The 26,583-nt window shown below is 41.6% G+C and overlaps 1 protein-coding gene across 1 annotated transcript in view; it reads right to left on the bottom strand.

The window, feature by feature from the left end:
• Window positions 1–1,853: 1,853 nt before the first annotated feature.
• The window catches only part of SLC6A1 (solute carrier family 6 member 1), a 60,489-nt gene continuing 35,759 nt past the window's right edge, over window positions 1,854–26,583 (bottom strand). Inside the window, exons 2-15 of the mRNA XM_082059864.1 lie at window positions 21,147–21,581; window positions 20,275–20,406; window positions 18,768–18,868; window positions 17,288–17,397; window positions 17,036–17,168; window positions 15,520–15,654; window positions 15,299–15,402; window positions 14,859–14,983; window positions 12,518–12,630; window positions 10,334–10,465; window positions 9,666–9,768; window positions 8,338–8,438; window positions 6,109–6,276; window positions 1,854–4,267 (exon numbers count right to left, since the gene is read on the bottom strand). Coding sequence (XP_081915990.1) covers window positions 4,163–4,267; window positions 6,109–6,276; window positions 8,338–8,438; window positions 9,666–9,768; window positions 10,334–10,465; window positions 12,518–12,630; window positions 14,859–14,983; window positions 15,299–15,402; window positions 15,520–15,654; window positions 17,036–17,168; window positions 17,288–17,397; window positions 18,768–18,868; window positions 20,275–20,406; window positions 21,147–21,381 — 1,797 coding nt within the window. The 5' untranslated portion in view covers window positions 21,382–21,581 and the 3' untranslated portion in view covers window positions 1,854–4,162. The remainder of the gene's footprint in view (window positions 4,268–6,108; window positions 6,277–8,337; window positions 8,439–9,665; window positions 9,769–10,333; window positions 10,466–12,517; window positions 12,631–14,858; window positions 14,984–15,298; window positions 15,403–15,519; window positions 15,655–17,035; window positions 17,169–17,287; window positions 17,398–18,767; window positions 18,869–20,274; window positions 20,407–21,146; window positions 21,582–26,583) is intronic.

Below are 26,583 nucleotides of genomic sequence, written 5' to 3' on the forward strand. Positions count from 1 at the left end.
TTTTGGGGGGGGAGGAGGGGGCATGTTTGGTTTTGGTGGTGGTGTTTGGTGGTTTGGTTTGGTTTTTAACCAGATGATGATTCTGAGCAGTGTGAGAAGCTGGGAAAGAAGTGGAAAGGAAAAAATAACCCACAACAAAACACACCAACCAACCAAAAACTCAAAAACCAAACTGTAAAAGCCACCTTTAAAATATAAATCCTTTCTTCTTGCAGTGAAACTGGTGCATTTGTGGTGGTTTGGTAGACTCACAAACACTGAGCTGAGAGCAGCAGCTACGGCTGTTTGGCAGCTGCTGCAGCTCAATCTCAGCTCCATCAGTTCGGTTCGTGGGACATGAGGCTCTGGTGGTGCTGCTCCCCTCACTCCGTCTGTCTGTCTGTGTCTGTAGGTGGTTGTACAATGGCCTTCGGTTTCCTCTTCTGTGGGAATCTTTCCTGAAGCCAAAGGGACCAAGACGTGAATGTCCAAGTGTTTCACTTCTGCTGCTCCCAGGTGGGTCCGGTGGCAGCTGCCAGATGTGGTGGTGAGTACGGAGGTGTTGGCAGCGGGAGCTGCTGCCTCTGCGTGTGTCCGGGCCAAGGTGGCTGCGCTTGAGTGCACAGAACCCACCAACAGCACGAGCTGAGTGATTTCAGTGGTTAATTGTAATGCTATTGTGGCCTGAGCATAACAAAACAGAAATAGTCAGGCTTAAAACAATCAAAAAGAAAAAACAAAACAAAACCCCAAAGCAATATAGTGTTATTTTAGAATAAAAGCACATGTAGCTGAACTAATACTCCTGACGAGCAAGGACATGGATTTCTCTCCAGGCATCCCGCAGTCCTGGAGGGAAGAAGTGACCTTATTTGCATTTTTCTTGTTGAATTGCTGTCGGGATTTCTGCAGCACAGCAAGAGAAAATTCCTCCGGGAGAGCATGGAAATATCACAGCACTAACGCAATATCCTTCAACCAACTTCCTTCTCTTCTGCCATCCTTTGCCCCTCGCGCTGCCGCTCAGCACTCACCAGCACGGCCGCCCCTCTCCAGTGCAACACTCGCCCTTTCTCTTACAATACATAGTGAAAGCAGCAGGCCATGAACACAGTCCATAACACCCACCAACTAGCCAGTAAAAGATGGTTTCATTTTTCCTCTGTATTTGAGAAGCATCAAAGTTTCTCCTGCACCCATTTCCAGAACAATCTGTGATCTTCCCTCCCTCCCCAGCCTGTTCAGAGCCGCAGCGGCAGCTCAGCTCTGCCCTCGCCGGCTGCGGGTAGGTCTGAGTGCTCCTTTCTGAGGTCGGCATGAGGAATTTGAAGTCTATGATTTTAGACGCTTCTATCAGGAGCGTTTTCAATTCCAATCATGTTCTCTACATTGCTTAGACTCTTTCCCAGCATGATGTCCTGCTCCATTTTTGTAGTTAGATAACTGAATTCAGAGCAGAGGCAGCTCCTCAGCAGCACAGACGCAGCTGTAGCGCAGGCGGCTGCGCAACTTGCTCAGCATCTCTTACTTCAATGGCAGCTCATAGAGAACCATGATTTTTTTTGTCAAACGTATCATGTTTGTTTAGTACAGGCCACTGTTTCAGCAGCCCGTGGGCTTCAGCCTGGGGCCAGCAGCTGTCACCTCTTCAGCTTCCTGAATAGCAGCTGCACATCCCAACCGAACTATAGAAATAGTGGTATGGATTAATTCCACACAAGTGTGATACAGCATTTCGATATTTAAAGGACATTTTACATATATACACACATATATGTAACATTTAGCACTTGCTTCACAAAGAACAACACACGTTGGTTTTTGTCCAATGAAAGACTGCGTAATTCTGAATTTAATGTATAATATAACCTTTATTCTTTTTCCTCTAAACTCTTGGAAACTTACATAACAATCGTGCTTTAATTATGACACCATTTATAGACATTTAAAATGCATCTTAATTTATAAATATTTTACATTTGGTCCATAGAACAGGTTGCAATTTACTAAATAATACTGTACTCTTTTAAACAGGCTCTGTATATATTTTTGAATATGTATATATTACATATATATTTTTTTATATAGAGATAGATTTGCTTGGTGTTCAGATATTTCCTTATTGCAAAAAGCATATATGATCATACAATAATCTTTTTTTTTTAGGGCAAGTACTACAAAAAAGATACAGCTATTCACAGTTTACACACAGTAGTTCTACAACACTAGTTTGTGCTATGTGATACGTTTGTACAGCTTTTTGCTAAAGAGCAGGTCTGTCAAACATCTGTCATAAATTGTTTACAATCAAACATTAAATACTGCATTTTTCTTAGAACAACATGGGACTTGATTACATTAAACAATAAAGAGAAAGTTGGAATTGTTATTCTTAGTCTAATGAAATTCACAATTATAATGTGTATGTATAATGTATAATGTCTGCGTAGGATGTACGGTTTTCCTCTAAATCCCAAAGACTTACAGGACTTTTGCATTTCAGCTATAGCCGTGTAGGATGTAGCTTAGATCTCATAGTATTTTACAATTGATCCATGTATGAAACAGTTTAGAATCTACCAAACATATGCTGAGATTTTTATGATGTAGTTTGAAATACATGTGTATTGTATATATATTATTTCTACAATAATGTGCTTGACATTCTGAGAATAATACCTTATTGCAAGAACGTTTGTCACCTTCAGACAAAAACAACAAAAAACCCAACATTCACAGTTAACATGTTTTTCACGTAGTAGTTCTACATAAATTGTGCTATCTAACATTGTACGTTGCACAACAAGTTGCTGAAAAGCATGTTTCATTGCACAGTTCTGTCACAGTCATTTACAATCAAACATCAACTAACTGCATTTTCCATCATCCTTTGTGTCTGTCAAATAGCTGCCAAACGAGAAATCCCATCCGGGGCCAACCGCTGCATTTCCCACCCAGGGAAGAACCTCCGGGGGCCGAAGGGGCTTTCAGGCTGGGTGGCAAATGCAGCCTCGGCCCAGAGCGGAGGTTTGGATAGATTATTGAAATAGCTTTTCCTCATGCCTTCGTCACCACAAAGAATATGTAAATAAAAATAAAACTGTTTCCAAAGTGCTAACGATTCGTATTTTTTTTTTCATTTGCTTATTAAAAATGGTTAAAGGTCCTTGAACGAATTAAAAAGAACAGTTGTGAATTAAACCCTAAATTAGAATTTTTAAGCCGTTGTTTTGGTTTCTATTTTGGTGGCAATGCAATAATAGTAGAATAATAACAGCATAATAAAAGCTCAAGTATTCTGAGCTTGAATTGCAAATACTTTGTATTTCTTTTACTCCTGGGAATCTTTGAGCTCTTGGATATTACCTCTCATTTTGCTAAAAATGTTAGAAGTCATATTTTTGCCTCTAACGTGTGTGAATCATGTAGTACTGACCCACAAAGATATGTTCTTTCGATAAAAAAACAGTATATTTATTTTTTAAAAGAAATTTACGGTCTTATTTGAAAATGATCCTGAAAGGCCAAGTGTAGATGGCGTTTACAGCCACAAGGAGCCATAAAACTGAATTTACACCGGGAATGTTGGTAAGGGCTGCTGTGAGTGCCGGGCATTGCAGGAAGCCGCGTCCCCCTCACCGGCCTCGGCTGAAGCAAATTTTAAGGGCAGACTTTTTCACTGGAAATCATCTGTTTACAAAATACTCCATTCTCTTGTACAAAACAATTCCTAACTTAATTTTACTCCTGCAAAGTCAGAAATAACAGTCTTGGGATTCAGCCGTAAGAAATATTGATAATCATCTACTAAAAATCAGCAGCACAAAACTTCAAATAGTTGTGCTAAAAGGTAGATTAAAAAGGTCTTGGCACATCAATTTACAAATTCAGAGATATGCGACTATTATTGTGAAAGGATAAAAACATTAACAGTCTGTGGATTGCCAGAGAACACAAAACACCGTCACCATCTGAGCTCGCGCAGTGGTCGGATCATACCCATGGCGATTCCATTAGAGTGGAGATGACCTCTTTTCTTTTTTTTTTTCTTTTTGTTTTTTTCTTTTTTTTTTTTTGCCACTAGAGGTAGGTAATTATATTCTCAGACATAAATTTGTGGTCATATTCAACCATATTTTTTTGTATTTCTGGAGTAGTATTGGTACTTTTACAATACAGATGTTTAGATGTAGGCTTCCTTGTTAGCAGAGTTGCTCTGTTGGGCCTGGTCTGGCCCGTTTTCGGGATGAGTGATGTCTTCGCTTGGCTGAATCATGACTTGGATGCGCTGTTTAAAGAACAACAGTCAATGTGAGGCAGTAAGTCACATATACTACAACCCGTCTTAGCTGGGGTCTGCCCATGACATGGAGCTCAAAGACCACAAGCAAATGGTAGAAGCTGAGCATGGCTGGGGAACAGAGGAGAAGAAGAGACGGGAGGGAGAGGAGAATGAGAGGAGGAGAGGAGAAGGGAAGAGGGAGAGGAGAAGGGAAGAGGGAGAGGAGAAGGGAAGAGGGAGAGGAGAAGGGAAGAGGGAGAGGAGAAGGGAAGAGGGAGAGGAGAAGGGAAGAGGGAGAGGAGAAGGGAAGAGGGAGAGGAAAAGGGAAGAGGGAGAGGAAAAGGGAAGAGGGAGAGGAGAAGGGAAGACGGAGAGGAGAAGGGAAGAGCGAGAGGAGAAGGGAAGAGGAGGGGAGAGGAAGAGAAAGAGCCCAGTTTTGCTCATTGAAGCCTGTGAGCGGTGTGGGCTCCTCCTATTATGTAATGATCATGTGTCAATTCTTTCAAAAATTAGACCTTAAGCCACAGCAAGGCTGAGATCAGTAACTTTTACTGTGGTCTTATACAGCACTGTTCAAGCAGCAGCTACATTTTAGAGCAACAGTTCTGCATTTGCACACAAACATTTCCATAACACCAAGCGAAATATATTAAAAACATAGGCGCTAAGAACAGAGGGGAAAATGTTTTTTGGTAGACTGCTCTGAAGCATCACTGAGTCTTTTGAAATTTGCTGAAGACAAATATTTGGATCAAAATCTGAACAATTCATGAGGCGTTGCTCGTCAATTCTGCTTAAGATCATCTGTCTCCTTGCAAAGATTGCTCTGTCAGCTGATTTGAGAATATTCCAGAAATTCTGACAAATTCCTTTTGACAATCTTTCGCTCCCCCAGTCACAGAGGACAGAGACGTGTGTTTCTGTACTTGTGCTGAAGAAGTATCTGTTATGCACAGAATGAGATGATTGGCTGGAGAGGGAGAGCTGAGGATGCACCCAGATTAAAAAAAATTAAGGATGGCAATAATTAATAAACAACGTGCTTGTCAATAACCTCATTAAACATTTCACACTCCTTTAGCAGCATTTCTCTTCAGACCTTAAAATGGATTTAAGCCACAGAATGCCTCTCTCACGTGGGAAGCGCCGTCTCCTTTGAACAGCTGGAATGAGTAATCGGGGAGAGGCTGAGAGCACAGTGCTGTGAGAAAAAGGCCTCTCGTGTCCTTCATGCCATGACTGAAATGCCTTAAATAAAGACTAAAGGGAAGTGCAGCATAAGCATTACAAACGCTCCCAAGATTTTACATGAACTTTCTCCCAGCTGCAGCTGCTGGCACTTGGAACAGGTGTAACGCAGCAAATAAAATCTCAGACAGTATCACAGGACGATGCTAAATAGGGTCACTGTGAGCAGGCACGTGGAAACCAAGAATGATGTGGGCTTAGTCCTAAGAGCTTGATTGCCATTCCTTAGAGCAGCACCTCACTTGATCCACGACAGTACATCTTGCATTAATAAGGAGAAATGTACATATTTTGTAAAATGCTACTTTGTTTTCTAGGTGTAAGGAGCTGGGGTGCAAGCTTCTGGAACTGTCAAAGCCCAGAGGAAAGGACCACATTCGATGCAGTGAATTATGTTTAACAACAGATGGTACAGACGCCGTCTTGTCTTTTCTCTGGTACTTGTTTTTGTGGTTTTGAGCTCAATGAAAAATAACTGTTCTAAGCAAATAAGGCCACAGGAAAGATATAGTAGAAAAGAACTGCCTGGTAATCTTTTATCAGTGTGCACAGGTCTCACAAGATGAAATCATGCACTCAGGGAAAAAAGGGAGACTTACCTGTTTTAAGGAGCCTTTCAGGGTTAGAAACATGTAAGCCATATATCCTGGTATCAGCACCATAGAAGACAAAGCCATGAACCAGCCAACTCCTTGGCCCCATTTTGGGAAAACATAAGTTCCCATCGTGAGGGGAGTCATTTGGACGGCACTGAAGAGAAATACTCCCTGCAAAATACAGTGGAAAAGAAGATTTGAATGAGATTTCCTGAATCTTTCATGTTCTAGAGTTTTTCTGGACTGACTTGGAGCTCAAGCCGCCTTTACACCTTGGCAAGGAGAACATGGTCCTTTGGTCCCTATGACGGCCACCGGGCACTGGCTTGTGGATGGAGCCGGCCGGTCTTCCAGGAGGAGGTGGCAGCGAACAGGCACATGTCAGCCCCACTGGCTGCTGCTCACAGCCCCACTGGCTTCACCTCCAGCCTGGGAATCTGCAAATCACTGTCATTCTCAAATTGGGAAGTTTGTTTGTTTCCACTAACTTTCCTATTGGAATAATAGCATTGGTCCAGCTCTACTGTACCAGTCAGCAACAGGCTGCTGGAGGCTCGCAATAAGAAATGTTCTTTCCTGGCTCTGCACTGACCTCTCTATTGCCACCTAAGAGTGCTCGGCCCAGAGGCTTTGACGTTGTTCAGATCCTCTGATGAATGTGTGATGGAAAACGAGGGCAGTCAGAATAGAACCTGCAGTTCAGGAAGATTTATCTGTATAACAGAACTTAGGAAACTCAAAAAACATTTTGAATTTTTCAATAACAGGAGATGAGGAGATAGCTTCCCAAGAAGCTTCCTAGCAAAATTAATGTTTCCAGTTAACACTATATTTTCCCATACATAACCTGCATCTCAGATTATCCAGTGTGCTGGTACAGGGAATGCCCTGGTACTAGTAGAGTCCTCAGAGAACCTGCACAAAACCAGAGGGAAGGGGCTATTGGGGAAGCTGGGGGTCCTGGGGAATAATACCTGCGTACACGTGTACTGTACCACTGAGCAGCAGCACTTGGGGACTGCTTTTTGGGTTGTTTTCAAAGAGAGGACCTGCAAACACAGTATTTTTCCTTTAAGTTCCCAAGGAAGAGCTCCATCCCGACCTGCTTCAAATGTCTAAACCAGGGAAAGCTGCTCAGCTGAACCAGCAAAGGCGGCAGCTCATTCTGATCCCAGGTTCAGGCCTCGTGCAGAACATGTTCCCAGAGAGGAGAATGTGGTGCAGTGGATTTTATCGGCACATCACTGCCACCTGGGAACTTGCACTGGACAACTCATTCCGTTGAAGACTTTACAAGACAGGAGAAATCTGCTAAGTTGTACAAACAATGCTGGCCATCCTCTTACTGTACCACTGAAACAACCAAAGTGCATTTTTATGCCTTCCTGAACACTCTTTTTCAAAAGATGGAAGCCACCTTCCTCTGGGTAGAGAAGAATCAAGGAACCCTCAGTAGAAACACATTTTTGTGCCTCTCTTTAGTGCTTTTTGTTTGCTTTTCTATGGCCTTGGGCTGCCTATGTGGGAATATCAGAGACCTATCAGCGAGTGAGAAGTATTGTGTCATGTGCAGTAGTAGAGTTTTTTATATTGCATCTGGGTTTTACTACACTACGTGTAGTAAATCTGCATTTCTTTGCTTATTATTTCAAAAGGTACTCTATGGGCTTAACTGGATCAAAAGTTTAAAATCGGGAAAAGACTGCACTGTGTTTCCAGTGCACAAAATCCTTGTGAGGTTTGCCAGAAAAAAACAGTAGCAACACAGTACAAACTGGGTAATATATTCCACAGAATCCCATGAGAGAAGAACATCAGTTTATAATGGGTTGCTAATGCTAGTGTGTTACCAGAATAGTGCCTGTGAAGGAATTCAGGTTACAAAGTGTGGCCATTCTTGTGTATATGGAAAATTTGGACTTTAGAGATGGCTACATTTTATCTGAGAATACAACAGATGGTCAAAATTTGTTTCTTACAGTTTTCTATCTCTGCCAATCAAACTCTTGACAAGTTACCATTTCCAGAGGACCAACACAAATCACAAAATTGCACAGGGCTTCTTTTCTTAGGGCACAGGCTCCCTCCAATGACACTGGGTTGTGCCTATTGCCTTCAATGGCATTGCTCAAATCCTTAACTCTGACCTCATTCCTTTTTTAAGGTGAACCTGCAGGGGTGGAAATGACAATTTACATCCTTTGAATCATATAAGAAAAGTCTGTTCCTTACTGCCACAATGATAGGAGTGAAAAATGACCAGCAGAGTTTCCACCAGATGCAGGGTCTGTATCCCACCATCTCTTGGATGTTGTCATAAAATCTATTAACACCTAAATATAGAAATAAGAAACAATATAGAAACATATCGCATAATTGATTCAATTGAAAGTTCAGTGGCTTTGAGAGACACCATCATAAAAGATGAGATATATCTGGAAGTTCTATACAGACCCCAGGATAACTTTTCATCTCTTTGAATGGGAAAGAAATGTGCAAACTTAGAAGCACCAAGAATCCTTTGTTCTCGATATTCCACATTATAATTAATTAACGACCAGCAAACTGATTCCCATGCACAGGCTGAGGAAGTCTGTACATCTGAAGGTCAGATGCGATAAATTGCCCTTGCTTAATTTCAACTCTTAACTGTTATTAGAATGAGAGATTTTGAATGATATTTTACAAATTAAATTAAATTAATAAATTCCTCCTAGCATTAACCAGCTTCACTCTGTGTGGATATATGCACACCACCATAGACATGCAGCACTGCATATGAAATCAAAGAGTAGCCCTTCTGCTGCTGCTGCTACCTACCAGCACTCCAGCAGCTCCTAAAAGGTACGTCTATCATATTATTTATAACTTTGCATTTTTCTTCATTTTTTTAGCTAGTGTATTTTTCCATTTGCTGGATTCATGTGCAGCATCAGTCCCCTACACAATGCTGTTCCATCTCTTAAGCCCATCAAAAGACAGCAGAAAGACTTCCGTTATCTAGTGCTGAATCAGTTTTGTAATCATGGGAGCAGGTCCTTGGGCTTGCTACCACAGAACTAAGGTCAAATTCACACATACTCTGGGGCAAGCATACGATACACCTTCATTACTCTTTATATCCAGAGCCTGTCAGGCCAGACTTCGGGATATTTTAGGGAAGTAATGCAAGATACAACTGACCAAGGAGCCTGTACGATCCTATAGTGACAGTCATTTCTGGAAACATAACAAAGTCCAAAGACCCACGTCATTGTGTTGAGAACAGCAGCACCTAACACCTCTGAAGATCCAGGCTTTCCAAGGAAGGGGCCGGGAACAAAAAGAGGGAGACATCACCTATTTAGTGTTCCTGAAATGTGTTTATATCGGGTGTTTTAAAGAGGCAGAAGTACCTTCCACAAGCCAAATCCGAGTACTCAATGGAATGATGTGCACATAAAACAAGGCCAGTTTCAGTTCCGCCCTCGGCATGGGCACAGACAAAAGAACAGATCAGCAGATTATGTATCCTTATGATGTGTAAAAACTTATGGAAAAAGTAAAAACACATTGTTTACCATAGCACCAGGATATCGAGATGCACTCAAAGAATACAAGGAACAAGAGACTCATTCCACTGGCAGAGTAGTAGTCAAAAAGCTTGAACACATAGATTCCACCCTAAAACATAAAAGAAGGAAGCGTTGAAATCAATAGTAAGGACTCCAATTTCAAGACAGATTAAAATGCAAGCTACAAACTGACAGTGGCAAACAGGTTAGGGACAAATTAATGTAAATTAATTAAAGTTAACAAGTTAAAGTCTTACAACACTTGAGGTCAATACTGACAAAGATTAGATCACTGCTGGAGTTCAATTAATTGGTTTGACTTAACTTTATTCCTTTTTGTTCAAGAATTCAATCTTTTCCCTCAAACAATTAGCAATGTAGTAGATCATGGGAAGCAATGGAGAATGTCCCCAGCTACTGCTTCTGGGACTGTGAGACAGGCTGCAGAGATGTGTGTTTTCTTGTCACCTGAACCATGAAGAAGGACAAACTGCATCCGTGGACTACAGGCATTTTACACTTAATGTCTGCTGCCTGAAGGCTTTAAATCCTGCTGATGATAGATCCCGGCCACTTCAGTGGTTTGCAAAGGCTCCTGGTTGGAGCAGGGACAGGGAGAAAGAAGACAGACATTGTATGCCAGACACAAGATCACATTCTTCTGCAGCACATACCTGAGTAATATTGGACAGCCCTATCAGATAGGAGACAATGCACACGACAGCAATGAAGATTTCTCTGCGATTGCGCAGCAACTTCGGAAACTCGTCCACCAAAGCTGTTATGAATCCTTCCACAGTGCAGAACTGCAAGCAAGGTCAGAAGTAAACCATGACACGATGCACTCCAACAGCAGGGTTACATTTAGGAGAGGAGTTTTCAATAGTACTCATCACTGGCCTAAGGCTGCATGCATGAAACGACAAATGACAATTCACTTGACTTGAGTGGAAGCAGTGCTGCTGAAGGTCCTTGTTTCTGTGCAAAGAGGTTTCCAGCTAGAAAAATACTCAACATCCCGAACTATGAACTACAGCATGCGCTTTATGAACGTAAAGTGCTTGTTCTTGTGATAGAAGATGATCAACCTACAGTTGAAGGCTTTGACCCCCAGATCCTTCAAAAACTTACACTTCTTTCTGTGATTTACTCACATACAGGAAAGCCAATAGACACAAAAAGTCTAATTAGCTTAGTGCTTCAAGGTGAAGGTTAAAGACATGAGACTGAGTCTCATACATAATGTTAATAAATAAAATACTTTTTGTACCCCCAGAAGAGGCTTTAGCTGGGGATGTGGTCCTCCAAACAGAAAGCAAGGCCATACTTCAGAGTTCTTCTGTATGTATATATTCAAATTTAATGTTATCATTATGATGGCTGAAATAATGAAAACCAGAGTGTATGTAAAATCTTATTAAATTCCAGCAGTGCAATCAGGATTTAAACAATAGCTACAGTTCCTATAAATTCTAGCATATGAAATGTTTCACTGATGGACAGAAAATGAAGAAAGCATGACAGCCTGTAGATATATATTCTTTTTAATAATATTAGACTACTTTCCTCAGCTGTTAGTTGCCTAGAGACAAGTTCTTTCAAGAATATTTTTGACCCAATTAATTTCACAGTAGTTTCCCCCTAGACTGAGCAATAGGTTCTAATGTCAAGCCTGAAGCTTATTGAGAGCAAAGACGCAGAAAATACATATTTTCACCTTCCTTTCATGTTCCAGGATAAAATGCCCTCTTGGTCTCTTTGTATTTTGGTTCACAGGCTGAAGTCAGCTTGGATTTATAGAAAAAGATGGATTTAATCTACTGAAAGACTAGCACAGCACTAAGCGAGTAGTTCTGCTATTCCTTGATGTGGTGAAGACTGTGCCAGTACCTGTCAGGTGCTGGTTTGACACATCTGCCGCTAATCGGCCTCTTGCAAATGAGCAAACATTTCAGCGGGGACATCCTGACAAAGGCCTCAGAGGACGCTTTGCAAAACAAGGCAGGCTGCTTTCCTTAGTGCTTACCATATATTTGCTACCTGCTGAAAAATTACTACTGATGAATGAATGCTTTTGTTGGACATAGTCCTTTGTAGCATGTGAAGTGCTTCGCTTGTTTTATGTGCTTTTTTGTTTATTGTGCAATAAACTTCTTTTAAAGATTGCATGACTTAATTATTTAATCTAGACAGTAACCCTGAAGAATATCGTATTTGGATTTGCAAAACCTCTAGGTTGCACCCTTCCATTGGTTTCCACTTGTCAGATCCCATCTATAACACTTAGCCAAGGCCTGAACCAAACAAGTCTTGATCTTTAGCACTGGAAAGTGATTTCAGAACACGCTAAGATGCAGAACGTCCTCAGTAATGAGCCTGTTCCCTCCTGAATTTGCTCCTGACATTCATATGCTTAAAATGAAATGTGTGCTGCATGGATTTTGTTATATGGGGTAAATTCTGAAGTCACCTTTCAGGAATATTTGTGGCATCTACATCTTGTAGATATCCCAGTGTCTTCCACATTGACAACCACTGCAAAGCTATTTTTAATATTGTGATTGAATGGTTAAGATGTCAAAGAAAGTTCCTTTTGCCTGCAGAATAAATTCTCTGCACATTTTGTATATGCTTCCAATAGTTCATTAAAAGGACAAAGTGTCTTAGTATCAGTTTTTGACTTCCTAGGCTCCCTGAACCTCTTAGTCTTTCCTTTCCTCTTACTATATATCTGATTATTCCTGAAACCATTCTGCACCACTTCCTGCTGGCAGTGCCGAATGCACAGAGAGGGGCCAACCTTGTATGTACAGTTGCAGAAAATTAGTCTTCATTATGAATTTTTACAGCAGTTTTACCTGACTGTCAATTCCAAGCATAAGCAACATGGAGAAGAACAGTATTGCCCACAAAGGAGAAATTGGTAACTGTGTCACTGCTTCTGGATACGCTAGAAACGCCAGTCCAGGGCCTGGGGGGAGAAACGGGAGAGAAAATGTCAGTTTGACTGATGGGGTGTTGTGATTATTTGCTCCTGTTGATGCACAGGGTTTAGGTTTATTTGAATGACTCAGCCAAGGATGCAGCATCTGAGCAGAGATCTCAGCTTCATCAGTGTTCATTGACCAAGTCAGCGCATAGATCTTGCTTTAAAAATGAACCAAACCAAATAGTAGAAAAAAACACCCCAAAACTAATGAACCAAGGAAAATACTGGATACAGTTGAGAAACTGCTCCTTAGAGACCCCTTTGTGTAGCAACAACAGGGACTGTTCTCCTGGGCTAAGGTTGCATCCCCAGGTCCCGACCAGCGTCCTCTCGCTCTCTAGCCGTTACTGACAGCTGTCATTGCTTTGCACACAATCGAGAAACAAAGCTCAGAAATGCAGAACCTTTCCAGCATTAACAGTATTCCCATTTGCTATTCCATTCCATGAATTATCTCGTAATACACATTTTAATAAGCTACATAGCTGTAAACAGGCAAACCTTTTCATTTGTGTTCTTGCTAAATGCTGATGGGGTGCACAGTGTTGGGAGGAGGATATGAATTCCTATTAAAAAAGGAGCTCTTTTCATTGTCATGGTATAGCTGGAAACCAGCTGTTGTCAGGTTAAGAGTGAAACTTGTAGCAAACTAAATAATCAGAGAAATAAAATTAGTGTGCCTCACCTAAGGGGGTATCCGAGTTCATTACAAGTCAGTCTGTCTGTGCTAAGTGGCGGGACACATACCGCTTTCACACCAGTGGAGCAAGGATTGGCATTAGACACCTGAATTGTCCAAGTAAATGAAATGCAGATCTTGAAACAACTATTTGCTGGCAGCAGCAGCAATGATTGGAATGCTTTCCAAATGGCAGTAGTAAAAGCAAAATAAAAAACATAACTATGTTCTTAATTTTACTCTGTTACACATTCTACCAAAATGCAGACAGCTTTTAATGACATTATTTGTTTTACAAAGCTGTATAAAAGGTCGCAAAACAACATGCCTCAGGGTGCTAAAAACAGCATCAGTTTCTGAGTTTGCTCAGAGAAATAGAAGCCTTTATTAAAAGCTTCGATTTCTTTTGCAATTAGTGGCCATAGGAGGTCATATGCATCTTTCAAAAGCCTATTATCCTAGGTACCTTAAAATGCATTTAGGAGCTTAATATGATATAAAAATATGAGTTTGTTTGCAGGTGTAGTCTTTATATAGTTACATCTGTATCAAATACATAAATCCAAGAAGCTTATTTCACACACCACTGACTTTCCAGAGCATTTTTTGAGAACAGTGTATGCCATTTTGATTTTTTTCCTCATTTCTTTGTATGTGTAGTTTCTTGAAGATTATTTTTAGGGTTTAAATTATCTGCTTTTCTAACCAGGGGAATATTTCATCAATGGGATGTGTTTGCTAGTACAGTAAGACATATTTTGTCCACCAGCGACTTCCAACCAAGCTTTCAGTTATCAGATCCCTCCCTGTGGCCAGAACCGCTAAATGAGGATCTGGTGCACCAGCTGGGTCAGGGCAGCCATCTGCTCTGCTGCGGGAAGTGTTTTCAGCTGGAAGACAGACAAGGAACTGCACAGAACAGCAGAATCCTGCCGCGGACGCCTCACTGCCCTGCGTCAAACAACCTTCATCACAGCTGTAGGTCTGAACAGGTGAGAAATGGATCTGTCTCAAAGGGCTTAACCTCAAGGAACAGTAAAAGGAATTTCATACTCTAACTGAAATGGAGAATATGGGCTCCTAAAACATAACGACCATCATTCCTCCTTTTGGTTTGCTTTTAAGAACTTCTGTAGCAAGGGACTCGTAATCTGATGTCCCAGCTAAGCACTGAAGCAGCTAACTGCGCTGCCACCTCTTGTAAACGCTGTCCCTGTCAGTAGCAGAGATTGGTACTAATTGCCTCAGCCCAAGATGAGTCTCTGCCTGTCCGCTCTCCACACCAGGGGCTTGTGAGCGCTGGGCAGGCAGACAGTCTGCTCCACATTAAATGATTTTTGCTGGTGCTGCTTTGAGAGGTTCGAACCAACGCTCTCCTTTTTGCAATCAGTAAGGGCGACTAAAATGACGGGGAGCTGAGGAATGTTTGGAGGGAGGGATTCTGAACAATTACATGGAGCAGCTGGATACAAGGTACAAACAAAAAATAACTGATGCCACTGAACGACTTAGAAAATAATAGACTGGATACCTGATGCTGCAACATCTGCAATAGGCCTCTTTGTGACATTAGCCATGAATCCAACGATGGAGAAGATGACAAAGCCAGCAAACATGCTTGTGCATGAGTTTATGCAGCACACTATGATGGAGTCCCTGAAATAAAGGTAAAATGCTTCAAGCAGTCCGTCAAGCAAGGCTACTGTTCATCAGTATATTACTCTTCTTTCCTGTGAAAAGCTTTCATGATTCAGGACTTCATAGTTCAGGTTTCATTTCATGCCAGACAAGTCATAGTGTTTCCCCATTAGTGTAAATGCAGTTTTACAAGTCATTGCTAGTCAGACATAACATCTAATATTCAGATCCAAGATTGCACTTTATTTCAATGATTTATAACACAGAAAGACAGAATCCAGCTCAAGCTGAGACAGGGAAGTGCCACTGTAATCTGTGCGGTCATCTGCTTACCTGTAAACATTGTTGTGGAAAGGGTTGTAACTTCCAAGGGCAATCAGTGAACCAAGACCCAAACCATAGGAGAAGAAAATCTGTGTGGCAGCATCCAGCCAAACCTGATTGCAGGAAATAATTTTTTTAAAAATCTGTTTCTGCACTTGAGGAGCAGGTCATATGTCTGAAAGGTGAACAGTTAGTAGTGAAACTTTTGTTGACAAGGATTGAATATTCACCTCAGAGTCTGAAAGCTTGCTGAAGTTGGGAGTTATGTAGAACAAAATCCCTTCCTTTGCTCCAGGCAGTGTTACACCACGGAAGAACAAGATAAGCAGCATAACATAGGGATAAGTAGCAGAGAAATATACCACCTGATGTGAAGAAACAAGACATTGTAAGTGCCAAAAGAACAATTATTTGTGCTTGTTAACACTTCAGAAAATATTTGCTCCCTAAAAGAACTGTAGCAGGCAACTGAGGCTGACTTTTAAAATCGACGCGTTTATTGATGGACAAGCTCGGTGTGGAAAGGAATTCTGTCTGCTGCAGAACTCCCTCACGGCCAGGGCTCCAAGGCAGGCGGCTGCTGCTGACTGTCCTGGAGATGGAATATAGTGGACTGGGATATTTTCACATGATGAGCTCATGCTTTTCCTTTTTGTATTCAACAAGAGGAGCTCCCAAAAGCACAAGGTTCAAGTACTTCTACCCTGCTTGTAGAACAACATCTGTCAGGTTATTTCTCCTGCTCTCAGACAGCTGCTCTTGTGTTTTTAAAACACTTTCTCCTCATCTATCTCATGCCATAATTGCCCTGCAGGATCCTACTCTCTTGCTTTTTCAAAAGCCTTATAAAAAAAGATGCTATGAAGTCAGGTTCAAACCATCAGCCCCTTTTTTGCCACCTTTGCAGACAGGAGAAATGAAGTTGGGTCTGAGCTCAACTAGGCCACGTTCAATGTGCAGCTTGAGGTGGGTCACAGCTACAACTATCTTGTCAAAGGCTAACAATTAATTCTTTCAGTGTGAAAAAATCCTAGTCCTCTACCGCAGGCTGGAGGCCTTACAGCCCGAGCCTTCAGTGACCTCCAGGCCTCGTGGCTGTGGCTTTTCATTTCCCTCAGATTTCTTCCTGTCATTTTCGGGCGAGGGAGAGATATATATACCAATATCAGATGTTGTTGCCCTTTCATCCTGAAGAAAGGTCTGTCAATAATATAATTTCCTTTAATTCATGGTAAATTCTATTTTGCACTCAAACTAGGCGTAGTCCAAGGAGCAGAGCGTGGAAATGTGCCTGTGCACCAGGACAGGAGGAGCAGCTCTTATGTCGATGCAGCTTCTGCACCTATGTATCCGAGCGCGGCAAGAGCAGTGCAATCAATGCACCCTTCTCACTGAAGCCCAAACGCTGCATCCACACTCTGCTGCTCTCCAAACTAGCTAGGATGTTCATCCCAGGAACAAGCAGACATATTTTTAGGCAATTTTATACCTGGCAAAGCCATGAAGTCTATAAGCGAACATACCATCCCAGTCTGCGGTCAGAGCCAGCTACAGAGGAGATACAGAGGAGCCAGCGCTTTCAAAAACATGGGGCTGGATCAATTGAAAAAAGTTAGAGATGAAATACTTCACAGAGCTATGCCAGCAAAACTATCCCCAGTGCCTCTTACCTCATGGATTTTCAGAATATTTGGGTAAAAAGGGCATTTTTAATTGAAATTTGTTTAGAGTACTTTTTAATCTTACCTTTCCGGTCCAGCCTACCCCCTTCCAGATACAAAAATACACGAGGATCCAGGCAATTGCAAGAGTAATTGCTAGTGGCCATCGGATTTGCCCTGGTTTTTCCAATCCATCAGTCATTTGGTGCATGTTGCGTCTAGAATAAGCCAACAGAATGGTGTATTTAACAACTAATTCAGAAGATGGTATTTGAATTATAACAAGCAGACCCTTGCATATACGCAGGAATGATACAGAGAAAAATTATCAGCTTACTCCCAGAATTCAACCACGGCACTTGTCATGTTGGTGGTGTTTGCTAAGGTGTAATTGGAGAAGCAGCGGTCAGTGTTCCATGGGTTCTCACAGTGTTTCCAAGGAAGAGTCTATTTAAGAAAGAAATAGAAAAAAACCTAAACAGTCAAATGCTTTTCAAGCAAGCAATACCCTCTTTACTAGAAATTACAATTGAGTGGAGAACTAATAGATTTGGAGTTATGCACGCCGGGGAGCGCAGTGTGCTGCACATCTGCCACTCAACTTATTTAACTTCTTATCAATTGTGTGCATCAGGTGTGAAAATATTTCCTCCTTTCTTTAATATATCAACCCAAATGCTTTGGAGTCTGATACACATCTCAACATGTGAGAGTGTATTGGGGGCTACAAGAAACAAGGGCAGCAGGAAGGATCTCCTGGAGGTCCTGTTAGCTCATGTTGCACTAGAGGCAATCAAGCTGTGGTGGTTGTTGATGAGAGATTTCCATTTTCCCCTTGGGTCAGGGGGCAATTAGAAAAATGAAAACTTTCTATTTTCTACGTGCATTTTCTACATGTGCCCATGACATTCAGTTATCTTTCAGAACTTCTGAGAGGCAGAACCTATTTCCACGTTATCCATTAGAATAAATCTCATTTAGATACAATTTAGATATTCTTCTGATGACCAGTTTTGGAAAAATCCTCTCACAGAAAATATTGTATCAGGGTACTGCATGTTTCAAGTACAAGGATAAGATGCTTCAAGGGAATTAGAAGCCAACATTAATCTAATGTGGGCCAGTGCACCACTTCCCGCCTATGACTGACCTTTCACATCAATAACAAATCAGAGGGTAACAAAACCAGAAACAATCAAGAAAGTAATTAATGCAAACTTGGACAAGAGACAATTCTTTAAGGCCGAGAACAAGCAAGCATGAATAAAATTTATAGAAGAGGCAACAGTTGAACAATAATGCATTAATTATTGAGACTTATGTCAGATGCTTCCTCAGATGGCCAAACCCCACAAATCAGACAAGACCTACTCAGCTGATGAATTGTTCTCGAGGGGAGAAAACAGGACAGCTAAAGATAAATTTAAGAAGAAAGAAAACAAAAAGAAAATAACAACAATGAATGGAAGCTCAGAGCTAATCAAATCGCAGACCTTCCAGTCCATGAGGATTTTTTAATAAACCCCTCCACTATTAAAACACATACTGTTTCCCAAAAAAACAACATTTGTGTGGCTGCTATTCAAGAGAAAAAAAAAAAAACAGTTATACACCAGAATTTTCTCAGGGGAAGGACTGGCCTTTGGGCTCCAAGGCAGAGGATAGTTTTTCTTTAGTAAGAAATGGCTTATCCTACTGATTTCTATGCATTTTGTGTTAATCTCACACCTTTATAGTGAGACAGATTAACCAGCTATTTATATATCAGTTTACATTCAACAAACAATTCCAACCCCCCGTCCCACACATGCACTTACAGTGGTAAAGGAATTATACAGGTAGTATAAGGCCCATGAAATAATCACGATGTAGTAAATATTTAGCCAAAAGGAAAGGACTGCAGCAGCTAGTCCCACACCTGTAAAGAAAAAAAGAAACAAAGGAAGGTCACTTCTAGTAACGTCTGTGCAAGTGCCACTTGAAGAGGTGCAGTTCAGAAGGACCAATACAACATATGGGGCTGATACCATCAGCCAAATTTTGTAGAAGCCAAGTTTTTTTTTTTTTTTAGAAGTACCATTATAAAAAGGTGCCTGATTTAGGTGATAGTTCAGTCAGCCATAACTTTAATCATAGTGTCCAGTTCTTTCCATGTTGCAGTAAGCAGTCACTGCTGCTGCTGCTGAGATTTTACAGGCAATTTTTACTCCTAGGGAAAAGAGCAAAATCAGCTCATTCTCTGAAGCTGCAGTCCCACAGAAACCTCTGGATGCCTCGGGAATGAGTTACCAGTCCAGGTAGCCACTTCATACTGATCAAAGTGCTCGACACTGAGTATAACGCTATTATGTCATCTCAGACTAAAGAAATGTTGGGGTTCCACGATGACAATGTCTTATCTTCTACTCCACACATGGGCTTAAATATCCAAGGCTGGTGACAGTTCTCACATGACACTAAACACGAGGAAAAGCTCAAAATCAGTATAATGCAAAGCAGGGCTCTGTGCTTTGCAGCGTGCTCCCTTCCAACATGAGTAACTCCAGCAAAGTTAAAATAATTCTCTGTAAGAAACACTTTCATCTCTCTGGTTTTCCCCATACAAATTTTCCTAGAACAAAATCCACTCTAAATAAACTTTTATGTCACCATACCCTTCACTGTGTGAAGTAATTTATAACTCAAAGTGTAACTTGCTCCTCTGCTGGTCCAGAAGTCAGCTCAGGAGTTCTTCCGTGTCCAAGAATTTGGGATTAGAAGGCAAAAAGCACAGTTTGTGAGGTTTGTAGGTCTATGCAGAATCTAGATTAAAACACTGAGGTTCTAGCAATGAGAAATCTCAAACTAACTAAAAATCTAAGTATGGAGTGAGCTTGTCTTCAGCAATTCAGCATGAAATAGCTACCTTTGAAGTGTCTGGCTTTTGAATTTCAATAAAGAACAACAGGAGATAGAAACCTCTGTAACCCCAAACAGAAACACCGTTTACCGAATTGCTGTGAATAGAGTTCCACACCTGCTCTGACAGCTATTTCTAGATTTAATACGCTACTTTGAACAGTCTGTATATGTTCTCACAAAAAACTAATAAGTTTTTGAAGTTCAAATATAAGTTTGTGAGATTCTAATGCCTAACTCTTGCTCTTTTTAATAGGGAATGATGAATATCCTAGCATGTTTCAAAATTATCAGTTACACCTCAGGAAGGTTTTCTCTAGAAAATTATGGTTCCAGTAAAAATATGAAGGCATAAAGAAACATCCTTGCCCTGTCACTTTGTGCAACTTGGAAACAAATGGAAAGTAATCCAAATGCATGCTGTACCTTTGAACATCGGAGCAAGCTTCCACACCCCGAGGCCTCCTATAGATGTATACTGACCCAGGGAACACTCCAGAAGAAACAGTGGCACTCCAGCAAAAATGAGGGTAAGGAAATAGGGAATCAGGAATGCACCTAAAAAGAAACAAGGAGAAAGTCTCTTACAGTAGGGAAAACCACTACTGAGTTTACAGTTTCCATCCCTGCTGTATATGAAAATAAACCCTATTTTTTCCCCTCTCAGGTGTAACTTTTCAAAAAAGCTTGTGAAAAGCAGCTCTCAACCAGTATCTCAAGAGGTGAAAATAAGGGGGAAAAAAAAAAAAAAATATATATATATATATAATCTCCTCATCATTCAAATATTTTCTATTTAAGTAAAAAGCTAAAATCCAGAAGACTCTGTATTTAGTTGCCTTCATCTATCACAGGAGCATGCAGATAGCATTAAGGCTTTAGCCAGAACTGGCTGCTTTCCAGCTAAGTTTGTCTTTTATGGCAAGCTTAGAGTCAGTATTACAAGCTGCAATCCTCTCTAAAACTCCATCCAAAAGAGAGGCCTCTGAAGGACTAGAGGACAATGTGTTTTCATTCTGCTCTAATGTCTTATGGTCTTTTAAAAGCACCTGCCAAGTAGAAGGCAGAATAAACTCCAGAGCATACCTCAAAGCAGAGCACCACACTCTAAAATGGTTCCAACCCTCCTGGAAAAGTATAAAAAGAAAAAAAAAAAACACAAAACAAAACAAACCAGAAAGCACACCCATACAAGTAAAAAAGCTGTTAAAATCAAGTTCTGTTTCACTGATAATTTTCGTGGTGAATTCTAATACAGAAATATATCCTGGGTTGTAAGAATGAAATGGCAAACATACCTCCACCATTCTTGCCACAAAGGTATGGAAATCGCCACACATTCCCTAAGCCAATAGCATAACCTACACAGGACATAAGAAAGTCAAATTTTCCCTTCCAAGTATCTCGGTCTGGAAGATCCGTCTTCTTCTTCTGCACTTTTACTACCAAGGTTTTGGGCTTGTCGTTGGTGATTGAAGCATCAACCTCCGTGGAGATCTGTCCGTCTGCCACTTTTGTCCCGTTTGTTGCCATGTCTCTGGGTTTGGCTGGAGAGGCTCTGGCAGCAGCCGGACGAGAGATTTCCGCCCCGGTCCACGTGGACAGCAGCTTTGCGGCTGGCGGAACCCCCCCGGGCAGGCACGGCTTCGGCGGGACAGACACCCCCCCGGGCCCCCAGCTGCCGGGATGGGTTATGAGCTAATCCCCAGTCCTGTACCAGCGTCTGGATTGATCTGTAAAACACAAGATCACACAAATCAGATTTGCTTCACCAGTACTTTAGGCAACTTAAAAACATACTGTGACCAGAGAGCTCGCCGCTGGAAGAGCTTTGCAATGTGGGTGGCTCATGGAAGAGCTGTCTCTGCCCTTTGGATTTCCCTTAGTGACTTGGTAGGAAGCTGGGCAGAACTACTGTGGTCCATCAAAACCATCTCCACATCATCAGTTGGTATTTTTTTCCCTATAGATCTCTTACGAATCTACAGAAACAAAATAATTATAAAATGCAGCACTGGATTGCACACAGTGTACAGCCCAGATTTTATATATCTCTATTCAGAAGATGAATCAGTAATGAGATTTCTATTTAACAGCCTAGTAAATAATATTTATAACAACGCAGAACTTGCGCAATGATCAATTTCATTGTTATGCATTTAAAAAACTCATGGGGAATTTCCATGATTGTAAAGTCCCTTCATTTACAAGAATCATAGAATGGTTTGGGTTGAAGGGCCCTTCCCAGCTCCCCCAGTGCCCCCCCTGCCATGAGCAGGGACATCTTCACCAGCTCAGGTTGCTCAGAGCCCCGTCCAGCCTGGCCTGGGATGTCTCCAGGGATGCTTCATCCACCACCTCTCTGGCCAGCCTGGGCCAGGCTCTCAACACCCTCAGGGCCAACAACTTCTTCCTCATGTCCGGCCTGAATCTCCCCCTCTTTTAGTTCAAAACCATCACCCCTTGTCCTGTCACAACAGGCTCTGCTAAAAAGTCTGTGGCTATCAAGAAATAGCACTTGCCACCTTTAATAGGGAATTTAAAATGTTATGAAGAGTGTGCCCTGATCTAAAGCACCTTTCTCTAAAACATCCCCAAAGGAATTAAACAACAAATGAGATCAAGCAACAGGACTTAATCCTGGGTAACGATGTTCAGTTTTACATGTGATTATAATTAGTTGCTAATACAAGACAAATGTTTCACTAAACTTAAATTATAAGCACTGTGTGTAACAGACTTTCAGTTTCTATTTCCTAACATGGGTTGCATTTTTGCCCCTTCTCAAAAACCATTACTGGTTCTATATAAATTTCAAAAATCTAAAGAAAGAAAAAAATCAAGGAATCAAATACGCATTATGAAAGTGACCTGCGCTATTTCAGTCAACTCCGAAGTGCATGTAACTCCTGCAAACTTCCCCAGCTCCACTTCAACTGGAAAAAACACAGGGAGTGAGCTGGTGCCTGTTATACCTGTATGCCCCTTTGTGATGGATTTATTGTCTAGTTCCTCTTATTAACTTATTTTACCATATGCCAGTTACTAGTCCTCAAACAGAGACCACAGGAAATGAAACACTTGCCAGTGTGAAGATAGACCTAACGGCAACGTTGACAACATTGGCCACAAGGTCATGCAAAGATCAACAATAATTTTCTTTACAGATTGTGTAAAGGAAGATTGAGATTATTAGCCATTCACTTCTATTTGTAAATGATATTAAAAGAAAAAAAAAAGTCCATGTAAAGACTCCACTATAAACACTGCTCTTTAACTTCTCGTTTATGATCACTGCATGATTATAACGCTTATTATAAGGTCACATGCAATAATAAAAAAAAGTTTCAGTAGGAAGCTGAAGGAGAATCAGCTATAGGTATGCTGGCGTGAGGAGAAACAAGGGTCATGCTTGGAACCGTTCTCTGTGTTCCACTTCAAGATGGGACTCAAAGAGGGAAGATCCATCTATGAACTTTCACATCCTCGCAAGTCCCTCTGTGTACGCATCTCCCCCTCATAAAACTGGACTTATTTTTCCATATTTCAGAGCAAGTCTGTCCAACTTCATGTTCCAATAAATGTCATTTCTGGCTGCAGTCAGAAGTTTGAGCAGTTCCTTATGCCCAAGGACATACAGATCACAGTGTTGGCAAAATGGGGCTCCTGTTCTGAGACTGGACTGAGCTCACCTTGGGATTTGACCTCCCCAGGGACATGTCCGAGAGCTGCTGGTGCAGAGCTCCAGGAGAGCACGAACCATGTGCAGTTGGCCAGCACCACCTGCTGATGAGCACACAGAACTGACAGGGCTTCTGTGTCGCCAACACAGGCTCCGCAAAGCAAAGGATCATCAGGGTCTTCTAGTACTTCTACAAATGGGTCCTGTACTAAATTAGATTTTGTTGTTGGGATTTATGTTTGGCCTGTGCTTTATCATCAGTACGAGTTTCCAAGTACTCAAAGAGGCTGAGTGTTGAGGATGAGTGAAAAAAGAAACCCAAAACAACATTAAAAAAAAAACCCAATCAACCAACACTACATACATATACATATATATGTATGTATGTATGTATGTATGTATGTATGTATGTATGTATAACTCTCATTTGCCTCATGATGAGGAAGAAACTCATCCTCCCAGCTGGCACTTCAGGAAAGGATTTGTGTTGCATCTCCACAGTGCCCAAGCCCAGAGGAAGGTGGATTTGCCCCCGACACCTCCAAACAGGTGAGTGCTGGGGCAGAGCCAGCCCCAGCGCTTCCAGCCCCATTGCACCCTGCAGACTTCTGGGTATGCATTAAAGCCTCTGCTGAATAACCTGAGTAATTTAGTCCAGTGTAAGGGTCCATGAGAAAGATAAACCAGGGGGTTAGTTAAAAAATCTTCATGAATAAGACAAAGAACCTGGGATTTTGCGAGTCCTCGTGGAGGAAGGTGCCCAGACCTGCTTGCTGAATGCCAGGCTGAAACTTCACAAGGCAGCCCGGTGAGTGTGCACACACCTGTGCTGCGGGTGAGAGGGGCTGGCAGGCAGCCTGGGGCTTTTAATGTTAAAAGAGCTTGAAAGCAGTAGTTCAGACAACCACACAGGGAGATGCGTTCCCCAGGGATCAGTCTTGGTGCCAGTTGTGTTTAATATCTTTATCAATGACCTGGATGAGGGCTAGAGGGTAGGAAGGCTCTACAGCCATCTGTCCTGTCCTACCGCTGCTGAAGCCATTATTCTGTTTGCAAACCCTGCTGGAGGTGTTACTGTCAGTGGTGCGAGTGCATGGACATTTGTGCATATATGGTGATAAAGCAAATCAGCATCACACAATGAAAAAATGCTTTCACTCCATAGGCTTGAAAGGAAGGTTTTTTCCATGCTTTGAAAAACTCTTTTCTCCAAGTCTGAGAAATGATAATAAATTACGAGAATAGAGGTAACCCCTAACCTCCAACCCACATCCTTCATATTCAGTAGGACTTCAAAACCCACAACTTACGTACAACAATCTAGAAGAACTAATGATACAGCTGTAAAGATACTTGGTGCATGCCATCTAATCTGATTAGGCAATATCCCACAGCACTGGGATTTAAATTTAAAATTGCTCTGACATGGAATGGGACAAAAAGACACTTATGTAAGCTCTGGGGGTTGGCTTGGGCAAAACGAAATACAAATTATAGTTGTCATCCAGCAGAGCAGGTACGACACTCGCTATGCACGTTATGCTTTGTGGGAAAAAGATGGAGATATCTTTCAAATAAGTCGGTCTTTGCTCCCCCGGTTCCTTCATGCCAACGCTGAGCGTGCTAGGAAGGGCACAGCAGCTTCTCACCACATTCCTCAGTGCACAATAGAGCTTCCTTGACTTCAGTTACTAGGGTTGCTGAGCCAAGAGGAGAAAGCCCTCTAAAACAGGGGGCTGGATACCATCTGGTTGTCCCACATAACCACCACACAAGAGAAGAATGACTCGAGAGTGCCAAGCACACATAGCAGCCAAGGTAATAAGCACAACCAGGGTAACTGGAACAAAGAGAGTGCCACTTAATTAATAAAAGCATTTTTCTCTCCTGGTCTGCATAAAAGTGGATATGAAGAGTTTAGAACTGGCTGCATAAAATGAAAGCGAACAGCAATATTACTATCATCTTTCACAAGTGATAGCAAAAGGCAATATAGGACAGTTCAGAAGCACACAGTCAGCAGGAAACCCCAATTCCTTCAAATGATGAACCTTGGTACATTCAAAGTTCATTACTCCCTCCCCTGCAATCCATTGTGTTCCTCCCTCCCTGGAGGGCAGCAGCTCCAAGGGCTCCACACAACACAAAATTACAGCAGCTTCATTCAAGAGACGCTGAAGAAATGCTGTTATAGATAATGCCACATTGGCTTCATAAAACTTTGAAGGTATGATTCCTCTGCCCCACTGTGGCCACGAGCGATTTGCACTTTTGTTCTGTTTGTATTGGGCAATCAAGTCAGGAGACCATGCATATGCTAAGTTTCATAGCAAAACATATATCCCATGTCAGCAGCGTCCTGGAGTGTATTAAATGGGACTGAAATATAGAAAGTGTAAAAAGAGGACTTGAGTGCATTGAGCTTTGTTTTATTATTCTTTTATAGGAGAGATACTGTTGGAAAGAAGGAAGCAAACAAGCAAAGGAGGAAGGAAGGAAGCAAGGAAGGAAGGAAGCCCACAAAGAGAGAAGAGACAAAACAGATTAATTCCTTTTCTTTTGGTTCACCTCTTCTGAACTTTCCTGTAGTCTCTGCTGTTCACAAAAAGCCATCACCATTTTCAGAATTTTTTCAGGGTGCTTGTCCCCATTTCTTTTCTTAAGATGGATATGTGCAATCCGGCATCACTGTGACAAAATCTGTCCTTTGTTGCATCTGCACCGGCATCCAATTCCCCAGCTGAGCATTCCACAGAGCTCTGGCAAACCACGCTGAGCAAATGGAGACTGAAGCTGACTTGATCTTTTGTAAAATAGCAAAATAATAGCAGCAGCAAGAATTATCAGAGGTAAGACAAATGTGGACAGAAGAATTATTACTATTCCAGAAGACTAACTACAGGCAATTTTATTTTCACCACAAAAAGGTACAAAATCTAAATACCACTGTCCATATTTTCACCTTGATTTTACCTAAAGGAATTACAAAGGGTTTAGGTTTTGTGCAAATACCTATTTGTGGAAAAGCTTGCTAGCAACAGGGCCTTATCTGA

The sequence above is a fragment of the Streptopelia decaocto genome (genome assembly GCF_964273445.1).
Source record: "Streptopelia decaocto genome assembly, chromosome: 8".
Lineage (NCBI taxonomy): Eukaryota > Metazoa > Chordata > Aves > Columbiformes > Columbidae > Streptopelia > Streptopelia decaocto.